This window comes from Zingiber officinale, chromosome 6A (assembly GCF_018446385.1).
Source record: "Zingiber officinale cultivar Zhangliang chromosome 6A, Zo_v1.1, whole genome shotgun sequence".
NCBI classification, from domain to species: Eukaryota; Viridiplantae; Streptophyta; class Magnoliopsida; order Zingiberales; family Zingiberaceae; genus Zingiber; species Zingiber officinale.
The window spans coordinates 92,773,001-92,792,755 of record NC_055997.1 but is presented as its reverse complement, the minus strand read 5'-3'; the positions used below and the strand labels follow the sequence as shown (position 1 = coordinate 92,792,755).

At 32.6% G+C, this 19,755-nt stretch overlaps 1 protein-coding gene across 2 annotated transcripts; it reads left to right on the top strand.

Annotated features, from left to right (window-relative positions):
• Window positions 1-1,264: 1,264 nt before the first annotated feature.
• Window positions 1,265-19,459, top strand: LOC121996942 (WD repeat-containing protein 36-like). 2 transcript variants are annotated; one of them, XM_042551114.1, is made up of 19 exons: window positions 1,265-1,596; window positions 2,586-2,613; window positions 2,790-2,890; window positions 3,481-3,684; window positions 3,783-4,026; window positions 4,342-4,517; window positions 10,250-10,332; window positions 10,645-10,717; window positions 11,199-11,264; window positions 11,383-11,425; window positions 12,639-12,778; window positions 12,940-13,152; window positions 14,589-14,673; window positions 14,744-15,038; window positions 15,500-15,758; window positions 15,876-16,086; window positions 16,702-16,919; window positions 18,111-18,262; window positions 18,860-19,459. In XM_042551114.1, exons 1-18 carry the CDS (start codon window positions 1,471-1,473, stop codon window positions 18,258-18,260), a joined length of 2,715 nt encoding a protein of 904 aa, XP_042407048.1. In that variant the 5' UTR covers window positions 1,265-1,470; the 3' UTR covers window positions 18,261-18,262; window positions 18,860-19,459. The 2 variants fall into 2 exon arrangements, with proteins under 2 accessions (XP_042407048.1, XP_042407047.1); XM_042551113.1 differs by having other exon boundaries at window positions 18,111-18,267.
• The last annotated feature ends 296 nt before the right edge of the window (window positions 19,460-19,755 follow it).

Sequence of the window (19,755 nt, the reverse complement as noted above, 5' to 3'; positions counted from 1 at the left end):
TGAATGACATTAATTTATTTAAATATTGTGTTCCGATAGGGTTAGTGATGGACGAGAAGTAACACGTGGAGAGGGAGATGGGAAAGGAACAGGTGGCGAGCTTCCCGGTGGGTTTGGGCATTTGAATAAAACAAGGGTGCCCAGTTTTTGAATGGCCCAGATTAGGCCCGAAGGCCCAACTTTTACTATTACATTAATTTTGTGATAAATAGAAATAAAAATATATTGTGAAATTATATAAGTAATTACATATGAAAAAATATTATTAACTTTTTTTTCTTTCCCTTTGTCTTTTTCTTATTCTTATATGAGAAAAATATATACATAACTATTTATAGGTAATACTCATGTGTTTACATAAATTAGGAGGTTATAAGAGATGGATTATGAAGCAATGAGAGAGTTTATTGAATATTGGAGTTTCATGGATATCTACCTACATATGTTATTTTACAACAAAATAGAAATTTATTTTAAAAACATAATATATCTAAAATTCCTAATAGAAAATTCAATTTCTTCCTTTGTTCTTATATAGAAAAATTTTATTTTCATTCTCTACATGTAAACTTTTTTTTTTAACTTTAACTCTCTAATATATATTAATTTACCTAATTATCCTTATTTTTTTAGGTATAAAAAATCTAAAACAAGGTATAATTCCTCATAAGTGCAATATATTTAAACTAAAATATAAAATTATTTTTCCACCTGACTAAACGACTGATATTTGATTCTAGTTAAATGATACTGAATTGAGGAGGAATTATATCTTATTTTAGATTTTTTGTATTTATAAAAATAATGAGGGATTCTGATTAAAAATAATAGTATAATTCCTCCTAAATTCAACATCATTTAACTAGAATCAAATATATCAATCAATTGATCATGTATAAAAAATATCATGCTCAATTAGATAAAAAATATACTAGATTAATTTAAATATATTAAATTTATGAGAAATTATATTTTATTTTAGACTTTTTATCTTTAAAAAATAGGATAATTAGGTAAATAAGAACGCATTTGATAGAATTGAAGAAAAAAAATTGTATATAAAGGGTGTGAATAAATTATTATTTTTTTTACGTAGGACTGAAGTTGAGTTTGCATGTGTAAAATTTAGGACAATTTACCTTATATTTAACATTAGAATTTAAAATAAAAAATTCACTTAAATATTCCTTATTTTTTTATAACTACAATTATTTTTAGATTGGATAGATTCTTAAAATGAAGTGTTCAAATTAGCAAAAGCCTCCTACGTAAGTAAAACCCTGCGTTCCCTTTCCTTTCCCTCTTCCCTGAAGTCCGCACGCCGCCACCACCGCTCCACAGAACAAACTTTCGTCAGCAAACGGCAACTTTGCTTGCTTTCAATTCTCCTTCCTCTCCGCCTCCAGATTTTCTCCCTTCCCTCAAACTGCTATCGCTGCGTCCCCTCAAGCAAGGAGCGCGCGGATAGCAATGGGGATATTCGAGCCGTATCGAGCGATTGGCTATATCACCACCGATGTCCCCTTCTCGGTTCGAAGACTAGGGACAGAGACCTTCGTCACAGTCAGTGTTGGAAAGGCGTGGCACTCCTACAACGTATGTTTCTCTTCAACTCTCTCACTCTAGCTAACATTTGCCTGAATTCATGTCTAAAAGAATCTCCTTTGGCGTTTTCCCATGTGCAAAGACTTCTATCTTCCATAGGGAAAGGGCGTTTCTTTCATGCTCCTACATACTGTTCAAATAACGTAATTTGCATGATTTGAACTCGGTGGTAGTATTTATAAACGACCACAGTAGGCGGAATCTCAAGGAAAACCATTGGATTAGGTTCTGAAAGCAGTAAATAACATTGACATAGGTCAAAGATGAATATTGTAATTATTGTGTAAATTATAGCCTTCAAAAATTTGTTGTATGCTGATATTAACGGGAAAATGCCCTGCATTCGGTGCTATAGCTGTTTATTTTGATAGAGATCGGAATTGGATGATTGTTTTTATTCTTTTTCACATTGGAGAGTTAGCCATGTCACTGTCACAAAGAAATTATTAGAAGGTTACCCATGTCGGGGACTGTAAGTAGACCTGTAGGATCGTAAATGATATTTAATATTTGCTGAAGAAAAACCACTTGCTCTTTGTCTCTGGTTGAGTTTCTTATATTTTGGCTGACAGTTACTTCAAATTCTCTCTATATTCAGTTCATTTTTATGAGAATTGCCATGCAATTTTAAGTATATACACAGTATGTATTGTTTGCAGATGTTTATCAATTATTTGTTATAAACTACACATTGTAATCTAAAACAGTAATATGCATAAGATTACCTTTTTTTTTACTTTAGTCTTTTTGTGGCTCAAATTAAATTATACAATATCCATGTCAATTTCAGGTGCTTGTTGAGTCTATCGTCGATCAATTTCCAAATGCAATTGTTTCAATGTAATAAAGAATCTGTAGTCTGCACATGATGGAATTTTTTCTGTTTCTATAATTCAACTAAAGCTGTCATCATGATGATACTCTCAAATATTTATTAATTTCACCCTTTCTAACTCATTTTTTGTTGTTTTATTTTTCAGTGCGCAAAATTGACCTTGTTTCTTGGAGGTAAGACTACACTCAAATTGTCTTTCTAATCATCTCAGTCTGTCTATCTTTTATTGTGGCAACAGCAGTGCCCTTTATTATGGCTTTCAGTTGTTACATTTTGTGCATATGTAAAGTATTTAGTGTGTGTTTCTTTTTTTCTCTGAATGAAATTTCTAAAAAAAATATTATTGTAGGTCCTCAATTACCAAAAAAGATCAGATCTCTTGCATCTTATAAGGATTTTACTATTGCTGCCTATGGAAATGATATTGGTGTCTTTAAACGTGCTCATCAGGTTTGAGAATCATCATTTTCCTTGCTTGTTGCTATTACACTTAGATGAGTTTATGTTAAACTCTGCCTTGCATAATAGGTGCATTACTGGAACTGCATATATGTAGTAATTAACATTGATGATGGTTCATTAGTATAACACTGCTATTCTGTACACCCTGTCAAACTACAGCTTGAATGGCCGAGAAAGCTATGCTATGATCTTTTACCATAAACAATGCATATTGGTGAATAATCAATTATGTTTTTCTATAATTGTATACTATAACCTATCTGATTTTAATCTACAGAGAATCTCATAACCAGAACATGCTCTTCTGTAGAGAGATTTCTTGATGCTTCTATTATTGTCATTTCCTAAGGAAGAATTTCTTATGAAATTTTTTGGGTGATAATGATGATTACACAATAATGTCATAAAATTTGTTGAAAATCTCATAAAGATTGTTGTTAGTTGTTACTTCTAAATATTTTCCATAGGGAGTTTGCTTGATACTTATATCATGTTCAATTTCTAATGAAATATTGTATCTTCTAAATTTGATTACTATCTCCTTTTCTGCATTTTTAATTTTATATGACTTCAAGCAGGTAACTACGTGGAGCAGACATCAGCACAAAGTTAATCTATTGCTTGTGTTTGGAGACCATGTCTTGAGTGTTGATATCAAAGGCAATTTGTTTATATGGTCCTTAAGAGGAGATGAACTGAACCTTGAACCAGTTGGCCATATTCTGTTAGATGACAAATTCACCCCAACTTGTATTATGCATCCAGATACTTATCTTAACAAGGTTACTACTAACTTATCCATTCTATCTTTTCCTAGTCCAAAGAGCTTTATTTTTATAGTATTTTTCTTATGGAGAATCTATAACTTGTGTTTTGTCAGATCATTATTGGCAGTCAAGAAGGCCAGTTGCAGTTATGGAATGTCAACACAAAGAAAAAGCTGTTTGACTTTACAGGGTGGAATTCATCTGTATGTTGTTGTGTTGCATCACCTGCACTGGATGTTGTTGCCATTGGCTGTTCTGATGGTACTATCCATGTCCACAATGTGCGCTATGATGAAGAAATAGTGTCCTTTACACATTCTGAGCGTGGCGCTGTAACAGCCTTATCATTCAGAACAGGTATTGGTTCTAGCTTAAGCATTTTTTTTGGATGTCATAGTGCCCGTTGTTAGGGCAAGTGTACATTATGCCTTTTTTGCATTGTTTTATTTTTAAAGTGAGGCAGGGAAGTTTCCTTCCCTTGAGCTCAGTGGCAGCAGAAGATTAATGGTCTTTATAGCTTGCCTGAAATGGTTGGAATATACCATTTTTCCTATAGTAATATATATATATTTTAATCATGACAAATTGTACACTTTGGAACAGTATGTTTTGGTAATTTCTATAGTTTGATGGCATTGTCATTGCAACTCATATACTACTTTTTTATGTTAGATGGGCAGCCTTTTCTTGCATCTGGTGGTTCATCAGGCGTTATAAGCATATGGAATCTAGAGAAGAGGAGACTTCAATCTGTCATTAGGGAAGCTCATGATGGAACGATTATTTCACTCCATTTTTTTGCCAACGAGCCTGTTTTAATGAGTTCATCAGCGGATAATTCGATTAAGGTGATATATTTGGTGTTATTCAATCATACTTGATCCTTGTTAATCTTAGTATTGCTATTTTTTATTTTGGACTCATCAATCAAGGGCATTTGGGTCACATGTGACTATGTGAGTATATATATAGTCCAATTTTGGTATATTTTATCCACATGAATTTCTTTATTTATTTTTATATCTATGTTCTGTAAGTACTAGTGGATAGTTATGAAACATATTGTTGTAGTTTCTGACACTATTCAGTGCAAATATCATTTATAAATATCGTAATGTGCAAATATTTTCTGAAGCTATCAAATTAAGCAGTTTTTTTTTTTATTGTTCTTAAACATCTTTGATGTTTTTTTTGTCTTAATTTGGGTCTCTCTTGGAGTATGATGATTCTAGAAACCTGGAGTTAGAAAATTTGCCTATTAGTATCTGAAATTGCCTTGCTACACTAGATATATTGGCCTCATATTCTGCCTATCTGATGCAAGAGATGCTCTTCTCAGTTTTATCTCTTGTTTCTTTTTTGAACCTTATATGCTATGGCATCTTTATGCTGTTGTGGTGATTATCTGCTTTCTTTTTTTGATTGCACTTCATATTTCAAAAACATGTTTAATCAGGAATCATGTACTGGACTCATGCTCGTCCATTCACGAGAGAAAAGGCAGATTCAGGCTTAGATTGTCTCATGATAAAATGAGATGAAGAGTGGGGCGCATATGATTCATTGTTTTTCCTAAAAAAATAATATCTAATTGAAGGTTATCCCCCTGAAATTGTACGTACCCTTTTGCTCGTATGTGAATTTGAATATGTTTTACAAAATCACGTATATTCATATTAAAATTGGGGCGTAAGTAAGCGATGCCTAAATTAGCATTCATATCTACCTCAATAAGTCCTATGATGGCTTTCTCAGTATCTGAGAAAGCCATCATAGGACTTCTCAGGCTGTGTTTTATTTTATCTTCATTATTTCAATTGCATATATTTGCTTTCAGCTGACCTTATTTGTAACACACCAAGAAAATTCATGTTGGATTCAAATGCCTCAGCTGTTGGCTTTCAATTATTCACCGGTTTTGTTTATTTTTAATGTACAAATTATCTACCAAAAGTAAATCTATCCCTTCCAATATTTTTGTTTTGTCTTCAGTCCTGTTTTTGCATGTTTTAATTCTCTGACTGTACTGGTTCACACTCTTAAAGGTTTTGAAATTCTTGTTAGCTCACATTTTCTTGCATTTGATTTTCAATTGTGATTTTGCTAGCAAAATGTGCTGGCCTGCTTGGAGACGATTTTTTTACCACATTGTTAGGTCATCAAGTTTCATCATCAACAATAACAACCAAGTCTTATCCCACTCGGTGGGGTCGGCTATATGCATCCTTTTACACCATTGAGTTCTATTTCCAACTATATCATTATCTATACTTAAATAAATTTTATCTTGTTTTATTGTTGTTAATCAAGTCTTTTTTGGACTTCTTCTTCGTTTGATATGCGTGTTTGTCGTAATTTCACATTGCCTAACTGGAGCATTTATTGGTCGTTTAAGTATATGTCCGTACCATCTTAAACGTGTCTCTTGGAGTTTTCCCTCAATAGATGCAGCTCCAACTTTCTCTCTAATGTTCTCATTTCTTATTCTGTCCATTCTCGTATGTCCACACATCCACCTTAACATCCTCATTTCTACAACTCTCATCTTCTGCTCATGTATTCGAGACATAACTCAACATTCAATTCCATATAACATAGTAGGTCTAACTGCGATTTTGTAAAATTTTCCTTTATGTTTTAGAGATACTTTACAGTCACATAAAACACCCGATGCTCTTCTCCATTTCAACCATCTTACTTGTATTCTATGTAAGACATCTCTCTCAACCCTTCCATTATTTTGCAAAAATAATCCTAAATATTTAAAGCTCTCGGTTCCGGACAACTCGTCATCTCCTATCTTAACAATTGTCTCATTATATCTAATATTACTAAATTTAAATTCTATATATTCTGTCTTTATTCTATTAAGCCTAAAATCTTTTCCTTCTAGTGTTTTCCATCAAAATTCTAGCAAACAACATGTGCCACAGTATTATGTTTGAATATGTGTAGTGGGTTTGAATATCTTTATTGGAAATGCTTCAGTTACTTCGTCTGAAGTCTTTACTCTAGTCGTTACATCCTCGTACATATCCTTAATTAGTTCAATATATGTTATGCTAACACTTCTCTTTTCTAGAATTCTCCATATAATTTCTCTTGGACTATATCATAAGTTTTTTCTAAGTCAATGAATATCATGTGTAGATCTTTTCACTCCCGATATTTTTCAATTAATTATCTAAGAAGATGTATAGCTTATTAGCTTCTATTGTCGACCTTCTAGGCATGCACTCAAATTGATTTTCGGTCACCGTGATCTCCTTTAATTTTTTTTCGATTACTTTTTCCCAAAGTTTCATGGGATAACTCATTTGTTTAATACCCCTATAGCTTGCATAATTTTGTATGTCTCCCTTGTTCTTATATAAGGAAATTAGAGTACTTATCCTCCATTAATCAGACATTTTTTTTCATTTTTAATGTCATGTTAAATAATTTTGTAAGTCATTTAATACCTTATTTTCCTAGGCACTTCCATTCCTTTATTGGAATATCATTTGATCCAACAGCTTTTCCATTGTGCATCCTATTTAAAACTTATTCTACTTTTGAAGTTTGAATTCTACGATAAAAATTTAAATTTTTATACTCATTTGACCTACTTAAATTATCTAAGTTAAGTTAGTCACCTAAACTTTTATTAAAAAATTGATGAGAATACATCTTCCACCGCTCTTTTATTTTTCTATTGTTTACTAGTATCCTATTACATCTATCTTTAATATATTTTATTTGGATAAGATATCTTATCTTCCTTTTTTCTGACTTTAGCTATTCTATAAATGTCTTTTTCCCCTTCTTTTGTATCCAATTTTTGATATAATCGTTCAAAAGTTTCATTTCATTCACTACTCTCTTAGCTTCTTTCTTGACTGTTATATACTTTTTTAGGTTTTCCTCGTTCTTATAAATATATAATTCCTTATAAGCTATTCGTTTTTCCTTCATTTCTCTTGTACTTTCTCATTCTATCACCAAGATTCCTTACTTAGTAGTGCATGTCCCTTTGACTCACCGAGTACATTTTTAGTTACTATTTTCGACTTTGATACCATCTTATCCCATGTCGTATTAGAATCACCGTATATTTCACCTAATGTTTGTACTCTTACCTTTTCCTTAAATATATTTTGCTTCCCACCCTTTAACTTCTACCACTTAATTCTAGGAGTCATATATATATATATATATATATATATATTCTATTGATATTATGCTTGAGGCGTATATCCAACACTACTAATCTATGTAGGGTAGTTAAACTTTCTTCAGGGATGACTTTGCTATCTTTACAAATCTTTCTATCCTTCATCCTAATCATAAGAAAGTCAATTTACGATTTATTATTCCCACTTTTGAACGTGACTAATAAGGGGTTTGGGAATGAGAGAATGAATTCATTCCCAAATCTTATGTTTGGTTGATGGGAATGCAATTAAAATTTTAGAATGAAACTAAAAAATTTGGATATTGATAAAACTCACCTTCCCCCTGGGTTTTGATAGGAATGAGAATGAGAATTAAGTTTGGAACGAAAATAATCTTAATATATTTGTTCAAATTTTCTTTCATATCACTTTCTCTCTCATTATTCTCTCTCATCATACTTTGTCTTTCCTCATTCTATCATCACACTTTCTCTCTCATCATACTTTCTCTCCTTAATCTCTCCCATTATACACTCTCTCTCCTCATTTTCTCTCATCACACTTCTCTCCCATCACACTTTTTCTCCCATTATACTCTCTCTCCTCATCCTCTCTCATAATGCTTTCTCTCCCATCATTCTCTTTCCTCATTTTTTTCTTATTATATTTTCTCTCTCATCATACTCTCTCTCCACAATCTCTCCCATTACACACACTCTCTCCTCATTTTTTCTCATCACACTTTTCCTTTCTTCAACCTCTCCCATCACACTTTCTCTCTTGTCACATTTTCTCACTCCTCTTCCTCTCTCATTATGCTTTCTCTCCTATCATACTCTCTTTTCTCATTTTTTTCTTATTACACTTTCTCTTTCCTCAATCTCTCCTATTACACACACTCTCTCCTCATTTTCTCTCTTCACACTTTCTCTCTCTTCATTTTCTCCCATCTCACTTTCTCTCTCATCATAATTTCTCTCTCATCCTCTCTCATCTTGCTCTCTCCCATCACACTCTCTTTTCTTATTTTCTCTCATCACACTTTTCCTCTCTTTATTCTTTCCCATCATATTTTCTCTCTCATCACACATGTTCTTTTATCACACTCTCTCATCATATTTTTCTCTCACATTCAACTTTCTCTCACATCTAATTTTTTTCTCTTATTTTCCTTTAAGGAAAAAAATGGAAATTTTAGTTTATTCCGATAGAAAATATTCAACTAACTAAATATTATTTTTAAAGTGATATCCATACTCATACCCATTCCATTTCATAATATTATGATTCTCATTCTCATTTTCATTCTGATTCCTAGGAAAGAACCAAACGCCACATAAGTGTTTTTCTCTTTTCTTAAAAAACGTATTAGCTAATATAAGGTCGTATGCTATCCCAAAATCTAATATAGTTTTTCCTTCCTCATTTGTCGTTCCGAACCCATAACCCTATGTATCTTCTCATATTTCTCATTTTTCATTTCGATATGCCTATTTAGATCATTTCCTATTAAAATCATTTTTGGCTGAATGTTTTGTAATATTTTATCTAAGTCGTCCCAAAATTTTGATTTGGTAGCTTTATCTAATTCTACTTGTGGTGCATATATGCTAATTATATTCATAGTTTTTTTCGTCATTATTATCTTAAGGGCTATAATTCTATCTTCTTTTCTAACTACTCCTATAATTTCATCCTTTAACGAATTGTCTACAACAATACCACTCCGTTTCTTATTTTATTTTTTCCTGTATACCATAACTTAAAACCTGAGTTCTCTATCAGTTTTGTCTTCTCGCCTATCCATTTTGTCTCTTGTACATACAAAATACTAATTCTTCTTCTAATCATCGTATTTACTACCTCCATTGATTTACCAATGAGGGTTCATTCCATTTTCCAAATCTTAGACTATTAGTTTTTCTATCATATTTGTTCTTATCCAACCGATGATGTGAGAATTCTTGCCTTTTAATACTACATCCAAGTTCTCATGGAGATGTAGCGGTCCTTGCTGATATGTTACAGTCGGATTCTGCAATGCAAACTCTTGCATATTTAGCACTACACCTGAGTTTTGGAGATATAGCGGTCCTTGCCGAGACGTTACAGTTGGATTCTGCAATGCGTTCCTTTTGGAGAACAACCTAACATTAACACAATGGTTTAATGGATCCATTCATTGAATATTTGTCATAGTTTTAACGCCGGCAGACAACTTAAAGTTGTCTGGATCAAGTTTCATCAAGGATAAATTATTTATACAGTTCCATCTCATTTTATTTCTAAATGTTAGATTCTTATTGTAGTAGAATCACGTACATCATCTTGTGGAATTTCTACAACAACATATTTTTTTTCCTTGAATGCTTAGAAATATTTAGACATCTTCATTTTCTTAATAACTCCTGTACTTTTCATGATAGATGTGGATTTTTGATACAATTGATGGGGATGCTCGCCTCTTACGCTTTCGGAGTGGGCATAGTGCTCCACCTTTATGCTTAAGGTGAACTCGAGATTTTCAAAACATGCTCTATTTCCTCTATTTATCTACTCTATTCTTTTACTATTTGACAGTGATTAATTTCATTCAGAATGTTAATTACATAGAAGTTTCTAATTTTGACTGATCATGTAAACTAATTTTCCTTGTAATCTAACATTCTACGTAAGTTAACAAGGCATGTTTTGATTCTAATTGCCTTATTGCTTGAAATCCAAAAAGGCATATTTTAAATCTAAACAAGGCAGATTAATTTCATTCTAATTATGGTTACTTGAAGTCTTGAACAATCTAAAAAGTTTCTAATTTTGACAGATTTTATGGGAACGGGAGGTATATCTTATCTGCTGGTCAAGATCGGGCTTTTCGTCTTTTCTCTATTATTCAGGTTTGTTTCTTTCTTTCACCTAGTTTTAGGCTCTTTATTTTCCCATCATTCTATGTGTAGCTATATCTTTGAGCTTGATCTATAAGAGTGTGATCTTATGTTAGTTTTGTTTCATTTAATTTCTATTAACTTTCAGTGAGTTGACTAATTCGTCATCACTTTATGCACGTTACAACTTTTCATGTTCTTGATCCCATCCATTTGTATATTTTGATTCACAAAATTGTTGCTTTCTTAATTGTTCATATGAGCTGGTACCTGTATTTATTAGAGTCAGGTATTGCTAGGTATCTACTTGCTGTGCTTTCCTTGTAATAAATTGGAAACGTTATCTATTTAGATTAATTTTTTTTATAGAATAAACTAATCCTTTTAACAAAGACCATATGTCCTGTTAGTCCTGCTTCTTGGATGAATTTGACACCAAGATCTTTTAGTTTAGTATACACCACTTAATAAATATATTTTATTTGTTTAACAGGAACAACAAAGTAGGGAGCTTTCTCAACGTCATGTAACTAAAAGAGCCAAGAAGCTCAGAGCACGGGTACTCTACGAATAATCCTGTATTTAATATCAACCATATTGTATATCAAAGTTTTTCCATTTAAAAATTTGTAATTGTGTAAGAAATTCACTTATCAATCCTTCTAACTATTCACCAGGAGGAAGAAATCAAATTGAAGCCCGTTATTGCGTTTGACTTTGGTATGAATCATTTCTCAGTATATGACTTCCATGACTGGACTATATTTCCTCATAATATCCCTGGAGATGTCTCGCTATAGTGTGTTTCCTTGAGTCTCTTATGGAAAACATGGCATCATAGTTGATCTTATATCATATCTTTTTGACTCCCTTGCATATTTTAATTACACCATTGTTACATTTCTTGGAATTAATTGATCATTTTCTTAAAAAGGATCTTCCTTTTCTTAGTATTACTTCTAAAGGCACTATGCAGATTGACACAACTTTACTCCCAATCCTGCTTTTGGAGAATTATTCTTGACGGAGATCCTACTTACCACACACTTATGCTTGGCCAGAGTTCTATTATTGTAGAAGTTGCTTCATTGAGCATGAACTTGTTTCATTTTGAATTTTGAGCCATGTTCTATTAATGTATCTAACTGCACAACTACAATTACACTTATATTTGATCAGCCACAAGCTTTTTGACCTGTTACTAAAAGGCGGCCGACAGTGGATTCAAAATGTAACTATAAAGCTGCTTTTTCTGTGTATCTTCCCTCTCTGTTGTTGAATCTTGTACTTCCTGTCAGGTAGTGTCACCTACATTGATCTAGTTAAGGAATAATATTTCTGACCTAGACAATCAACCAATGGCAAGATCTGGAATGCAAAATGTTCAGATTGCTACTTTGTTCCTGCAATCAATTCCTATTCTGTTGATCAGCACATATAATTGTTTCAAACTATATGTTTAGGCTAGAAAAAGTATTCCTAAGCATACTTGTGCTGTCCCAAGACATCAGATCCTGGACTTGTAACTTCGTAACTAGGAGGATACTAACGTATACTACTATAACAAGTTGATTGAATTTGCGTATCTCATAGCCAGCACAAGCTAAATAATCATTTTTAGATAGCTTATTATCTGATGAAGGTTTTTAACATCAATAAAAAAGGTCAACTTTTAGACAAGAATTTACATGGTCAGTGGGTCAAATGAATAACAGAGACAGGCGAGAAATAATAAAGTTCACAGTGAAAAATAGTGAATCCATTGTTTTTTGTGATTCGGCAAATTAATAACTTTCTTATCATGCTATTGATTTGTCCAGATAGACACTACAATTTACATCTTCTAATAATGGTGACTATATTTGCTGCTCACAATTTTTATGTACATTTTGTTTGCAATATGTCTCAGTTTTGTTTGTTTCTGTTATTTCAGCTGAGATTCGTGAACGTGATTGGTGCAATGTTGTTACCTGTCATATGGACACGCCTCAGGCTTATGTTTGGCGGCTTCAGAACTTTGTTATTGGTGAGCATATTCTATCACCATCAGCAGATATCCAAACTCCCATTAAGGTATATTCTTTTGAAACATGTTAAACTTGCTTTGCTTTATTCATTCTGTAATTTTGAATCTTTATGATACAGTTTCACCTAAATGGATCTTGTGATCTCTCTCTATAAAAATTTATGACATTTTGGATAAGTCATCTAATTATCTCTGTCGTATCTTGCAGGCATGTGCAATAAGTGCATGTGGCAATTTCTCCATCTTGGGTACTCATGGTGGTTGGATTGAACGGTTTAACCTCCAATCAGGCATCAGCCGAGGTAGTTATAATGATATTTCAGAATCAAGACAGTATGCACATGATGGTGAAGTGGTTGGAATTGCTTGTGATGCTACTAACAGCTCAATGATCAGTGCAGGATATAATGGTGACCTCAAGGTATATGCTGAAGGAGTGTAGTATGTATGAATTTTGGCTCACAAGTTTAGTATGTTTGTTCTTTTCAGTCAAAAAGTCTAATATGATAGTTGGGACTATCCTTTTTAGGCACAACATACAGCAGAAATTGTATTTTAAACTGTTTTGCACCATCCACCAATGAAAACAACCTTTTTCATATTTGAAATCCTCATACAATAGACTCTTAGATCATTTGTTCTTTTATGGATCAAACATTAACTTGATTTGGTTGATATGATTTCACATTGTGATATGAGAGTATTCCTATGATAACAAGTGTTTGGGCAACTATTGAGTTTCCCATTCAGCTACTTATTGAAGTTATCGATCATACACTAAGACGTCCTGGGTGCAATTTTCAGGAGCATAGTACTTGTTTCCTATTTGAGATAATCCTGGCCATAGATTTTTCTAGGTGCATTTCCATTTACAGAGCTGTGAGATTGAGGCACTATAATATATTTGATCTAACCTATTAGAGCATCCACAATGGATGCATTAATGGGGTGTTATAACACCCCGTTGGTGTTAACACCATTGTGAAGGGGTGTTATAAGTTATAACACCCCTTCACTTGAACATGTTCAAAGTATTGAGCGCGTTCAAGCAAACGTGGGAGGGGCCCTGGCTGGCCCACCACATGTGTGTGTTTTTCTTAAAAAATTTTATTTATTAGAAAATTATAAATTTTAATATTATTTTGTAACAACAGTAAAATTATTTTTTAAAAAGTAAGATTATTATTAAAAAAATAATAATAATTTTAATATTTTAAAGCATATTTAAAATATATTTATTTAATATGATATAATTTAAAAATGATTGAGTGTACTTCGCGATCCATAAATAATGAGTGTTAATATTAAAAGGAATGTAGGTGAAAGAGATATGTTGTTATAATAAATATATGACGGATCCCATGCTTTTTGATGAGGTGGCGGGTGTTATAATGGGAGTGGGTTGTGGATGCCCTTAATAACCCATTTGAAGGATTTTTCTTGCTTTTTTTTTTAAACCTGCTGTATCATGATGTATATATATATATTTTTCTATCGGATGTTTTATTATTGTACTTGACTTGTGTAGGTTTAAAATACCTTTGTCTTGCACTCCGTAGTTTAACCAGACAGAAGGATGCATTATTATATACTGCCTGAAACTCTTGGAATGTTGAATCCCAAACCTGCTTCATCTGGTTACACTCGTTGCATGTACTTCATTGAGCATCTAGATCGTTTTCCATTAAGTTCTATTTTATGTTTTTTTCTACTTGCCAGTTCTCTCAGTTCAGTCTCATGATGCCTCTATGTTTTGAGCAATCTATCAAAAAGCTATGCTTCATAGATTATCTGTATAATGTGCACTTTGAAATTTGAATTATATGATTGATTTTTTTAAATATCCATCTTCTGTAGGTATGGGATTTTAAAGGACGTGAACTAAGATCCAATTGGAATGTTGGAAAACATGTAATTAAGTTGGTGTATCACCGAGTAAATGGTAATATTCTGTTCTATTCTGTTAGTACTACAGAATCATGATCTGATGTAATTCATGATTTCACTTTTAGGTCTTTTGGCAACTGTATTGGAGGATATGGTTATTCAGCTGTATGATGTAGTGGCACTGAGGATGGTTCGGAAATTTGAAGGTCATAAAGATCGCATAACTGATTTGTGCTTTAGTGATGATGGCAAATGGCTGCTATCTTCAAGCATGGATGGAAGTCTACGAATTTTTGATGTCATATTAGCAAGGCAAATAGATGCAATTTCTGTTGATGTTCCAATAACAGCATTGTCTCTGTCTCCTGCAATGGATGTTTTGGTTACATCCCATGTTGATCAGAATGGAGTACACCTTTGGTAAGCCATCAATTGGTCTATGTTTTACACAAATATGTAAAAAAGAAAAAAATATTAGGCCTGCCACTTCAAACATCAAATAAGAATGAAAGAGTTATTCCTTTGCAATTTAATTCCTTGAATGAGCTATGGTCTGCCAATTTTAGATATGCTATCACCTTGAACTGCATTTGGTACTTGCTTATACTTATTTAATAGATGTCATGTCTGCATTCCTTTTGTTCATTTAATGTTGAGTTTTAATGCTGACTTTTAGGTCTGTATTAGTTTATGCAGAATGTTCATTTTTATAGATCGGATGTCTCCAAAGAGACTTGTCATGTTGGATCTGCAACATTGTTCTTTGATTTCAAGTTTAACTAGTGGTTATTCTTGTTTTTCAATAAGTTTTTTCATAAAAGATATATTAGTAGAACTGTTACCTACTTGTTTATAGTCTTAAAATGTCTTTGATCTATCAGGGTTAATCAAGCTATGTTCTCTGGAGCATCCAAGATGGATTCTTATGCAAGTGGAAATCAAGTAATGAGTGTCAAAATGCCAACTGTTACCTCAAATGGAGGAGCCAACAAAGAAGAAACTTCTAGTCCTGAAAATGTTAATGCAATTCAGAATGCCTATTGTATTCCTCAACTTGATAAACAGATGCCTAATCTGATTACTCTTTCATTGCTGCCTAGGAGCCAATGGCAAAGTCTGACTAATTTGGATATTATTAAGGTCAGTATGCTTTTTATATAGATTTTCTGCATTGGATTACCTTGTTTATCTATTCAATGTTTCATTGGTATGGCTTGTTTCATGTCTGTTCACAGAATGATGTTTTTATTTCTTCAGGTTCGCAACAAGCCAGTTGAGCCGCCAAAACAACCAGAAAAGGCTCCTTTCTTTTTACCCTCAGTTCCTACTCTTTCTGGGCAGATATTATTTGAGGCTGACAGTGAAACTACTGCAGTAAAAGATAAAGAAAAGATGAAAAACCAGAAGGCTGTGGTTCTATCTTCACAGTTTATTCTTCTACTGAATTCTTGTGTGGAGACAAAAAATTGTAAGTTTTTCCACGCGTATAGTTTTTAATGATGTTTTTAATAAAGATCAGTTTTCCCCTAGTTGGAACCTGATTGCAAAGCTAGCAAGTTCAATGTTTTTTTGACTGTGTAGTTTAATGTGACAGAATTTTACATATTGGTTCATTGAGTCATTTCCATTTGGTAGTGACTTGTCATTCCTTCCTCATGTTTACTAAAATTTCACTCCAGTGGCTACGTCATGTCTGTTGACATGGATGCTTTTGCTTTAATGAGGGCTGATAACATCATTTTCTTCTAGAGTTCTGTGTATGCCTATGTAATGCACTAATATATAAATTCTTCTTGATGCTGATATTGTTCTTGGTCTCTTTGATTCGTCAGTGGTGATTTATTTAAATTAAATAGCCATTTTTATTATTAGAATGTGCTCAAATAAAAAATGATGGAAGAAATCAAAAGTTAGTTGGTAAACAGTGAAGCATCAAAAATTATCTCCAAGCTTGTTAGAACATCTCCCATCTCTTGCAGACTAATTGTTTTTTGACACTAGTATTGCTCTTTGATTTTTTTTTTTCCCATCATTTTTGATCTATATCCATCTCTTTACACTTTTCACTCCTCTCCTATTACAGTTTCAGCATTCACAGATTACATTAAAGGTTTATCTCCATCAGCTCTAGATTTGGAACTCCGTATGCTACAGATTGTAGATGAGGATAACTTGGAGAAACTAGATCAAAGACAACCTGAACTTCAGTCTATTGGAATGCTACTTGACTACTTAATTCATGAGATTTCTTGCAGGAATAACTTTGAGTTTATTCAAGCTGTTATAAAATTGTTTCTGAAGGTACATATTTATCTGAGCCATGATTTTTTTACATTCTAGGATAAATTGTGAAAATGGTATTTTACTGAAACCTTTTTATGGCTTAAAGAATCCCAAGCATTAGGCAAAATTTTTTTTGTTAAAAGTACATGACGCATTTGCTTCAACCACATGCATTGTTTCTGCATGTGTATGTATGTGCATTTCTGCGCATAATACCCAGTTGCATTTAGCAAATGTTCTTTTCAATAGCATGGCTAGTAACAATAATGTCTGCATAAACCTTGCTTTATCCAATGTAAAAATATTATCTGCAATGATAAGAAATTGAGGACTATTCAACTACTTCCATAACTGACCAAAATTGTCCTAGTTGTATTTGGTATTTATGGCATGCTCATTTTCTGGTGCACTTGTTGGACCAATGTGAGTCGTTCAATTCAGAGTTTGAAATCCTTATGCTGCATTCATTATAATTTAACACACTTTGCATTCTTTAGGAGTGCTACAAGTTCATTGGTTACTTCCATTTTTTGGTTGTATAAATTGTAATGCAATCAGTCATATTTTATGGATCAGCGTTTTGGAGTTTGGGGCTGCTATGAAACAGCAAGCTCAAAAAAATAACGCAGCAGAGCTGAAAATCGTATTGTAGTTGTATGATGTAAAGAATAAAATATGAAAATATTAATATCCTATGGGAATTAGGTGGAATGATGATAAAATGAGAGAAAATACATTGAGATACTATATGTATAAAAGATGTCGTAGATTCTATATCTGGAAGAGTTGAATGTATGAGAGTGGAATGTGTAATAGATAGAGGGATATTGAAAATATTAGTTAATACGATATAAATTAATTATTTGTTTTGAATAAGAGATAAAGATTCATTTAGCATTGAATTAAATGGAATGGAGGGTGATTAATCATGTAGTTGATCCCAAATAGTTGGGACAGCCAACTATGAAGAAATTGCAAACATTTTCCTATTGTAATTGATAAACTATTATTATGGATTTGAGAGCTATCCTATCAAATCCTACTTGAATATTTTTTCTAAGAATTATACTTTGGTAGAGAATGAGAGACATGTAACCATTCTCCACATTCTGAAATAATGATAATCGAGTTTTGATCTTTTAACAGCCAACTTGGTTTGATCTGAATTTATATTAAATTTATAGATTATGATTTTATTTTGCAAACCAGATTCATGGTGAAACACTGCGTCATCACTCAATGCTCCAAGAAAAAGCAAAAAGGCTTCTTGAAGTTCAAAGCACAGTCTGGCAGAAGATAGACAAAATGTTTCAGAGTGCTAGATGCATGGTTACATTTCTGAGCAATTCACAGTTCTGATTGTCAGGTTCCTTACCTTCTTATTCCGATTCTTTGTTGATAAATTTCATCTGTGTACAAGTAGCTAAATTGTTAAAGCTTAATGATATGATATTACGCTTAAAACGATAACCACTAATTTAATTTATTTATTTTTAACTAATGCTCTATGTATGTAGATTATTCTGATTCTCATCTTGACGAATTTGTCTTATTGTTAATTTTTTGTTTAAGAGAAGGGGATGCTCATACATGTAATTGTTCTGGTTTCAAATTCAAACGAGTATGACTAATAAACCTGATAACATAAAAACAAGAAATAAAAACAGTTAGATTGCTAAAAGTAGTGGTTTGGATAGACAAAATGGACTCACTCATATCTCCTAAAACGTTCTTATTAATTGTTTGCTCATTCAATTTTCTTTTTTTAAAAAGATAAAAGGAGGCTTGGCTTCTTATTTGCTGCTTCAATCTAACTAATACCTGCTTCTTCTTTGCTACACGAATCCAATTGGCAACATCCGCTTATTTTTTTACCCTATGCTTAGAGCACTTCTTGCTTGCATTTGAACTTTAATAGATGCGCTTGTTTATTCCCTTTTTTTTTTTTGTTACTGCAGGTGGACTTCTATTTATTTATGAAGAGTTTGTTTCTGCAGTTTTTGATACACAATCCTCTGCCATATTTATTGCTCGCATTGATATGTACTCTATATCGAATCTCACCAAATTACTCCTAGCAAAGCGTTTATACGCCAGGGACACTAATTTTCTCTGGCAATCTCTTGCCATAAGTTACTGATTGCTCAAATTTATTTGGAGATGCACCAACTACACGGTTGATCTACTTAGCTTGTTTTTCATCAGCAGAAGCTCTTCATCCCACCACCAGATTTTCGATAGAATGAGGCTTTTGCATGACCAAGTGTTGTATCACGATACTTTGCACTCAAGTGGAGGATCAACTGCGACCCGCATGATCTTCTTAGCCTTTTCACGAGTTACTTAGTTTCATTTTGTATCAAGTCAAATTATTATAAACTTTAGTGGTTTTAGGACTTGTATCCTTTTCCACTCACGACGTTCGAAAATGTGTATTCGTAGGATGTAAATTCAAGTGGTTTATATGATTTTTGTAGACTAATTCCGAATTTTACACAAGTTGTAACATTTCTTGTTTAACATGATCAATTTATCATTAAAATGCCTCCATTTGCAGATGTCTAAGCTTGCATAATTAACTAAAACATGGTGCAAACTTTCTTCTTTCTGAATCATTAGATGTAAAGATGGATAATTTAACTCGGTAATTAATGTTCAATAATTGTGCTACAGATGGAAAGGTTGCTTAAATAAGATGTTTGATCAACCTACACCTTTTAGATTTTAAATCAAATCACATTAGTTGAAACCAAAACAGATAAAAGGTTAGGTACACTAATCCATTGTTGCTCTGTTGAAACTTTCTTCTAAGTTTATGTTGAAAGATGGTTAGTTTTCGTTAGCAATTAACTTC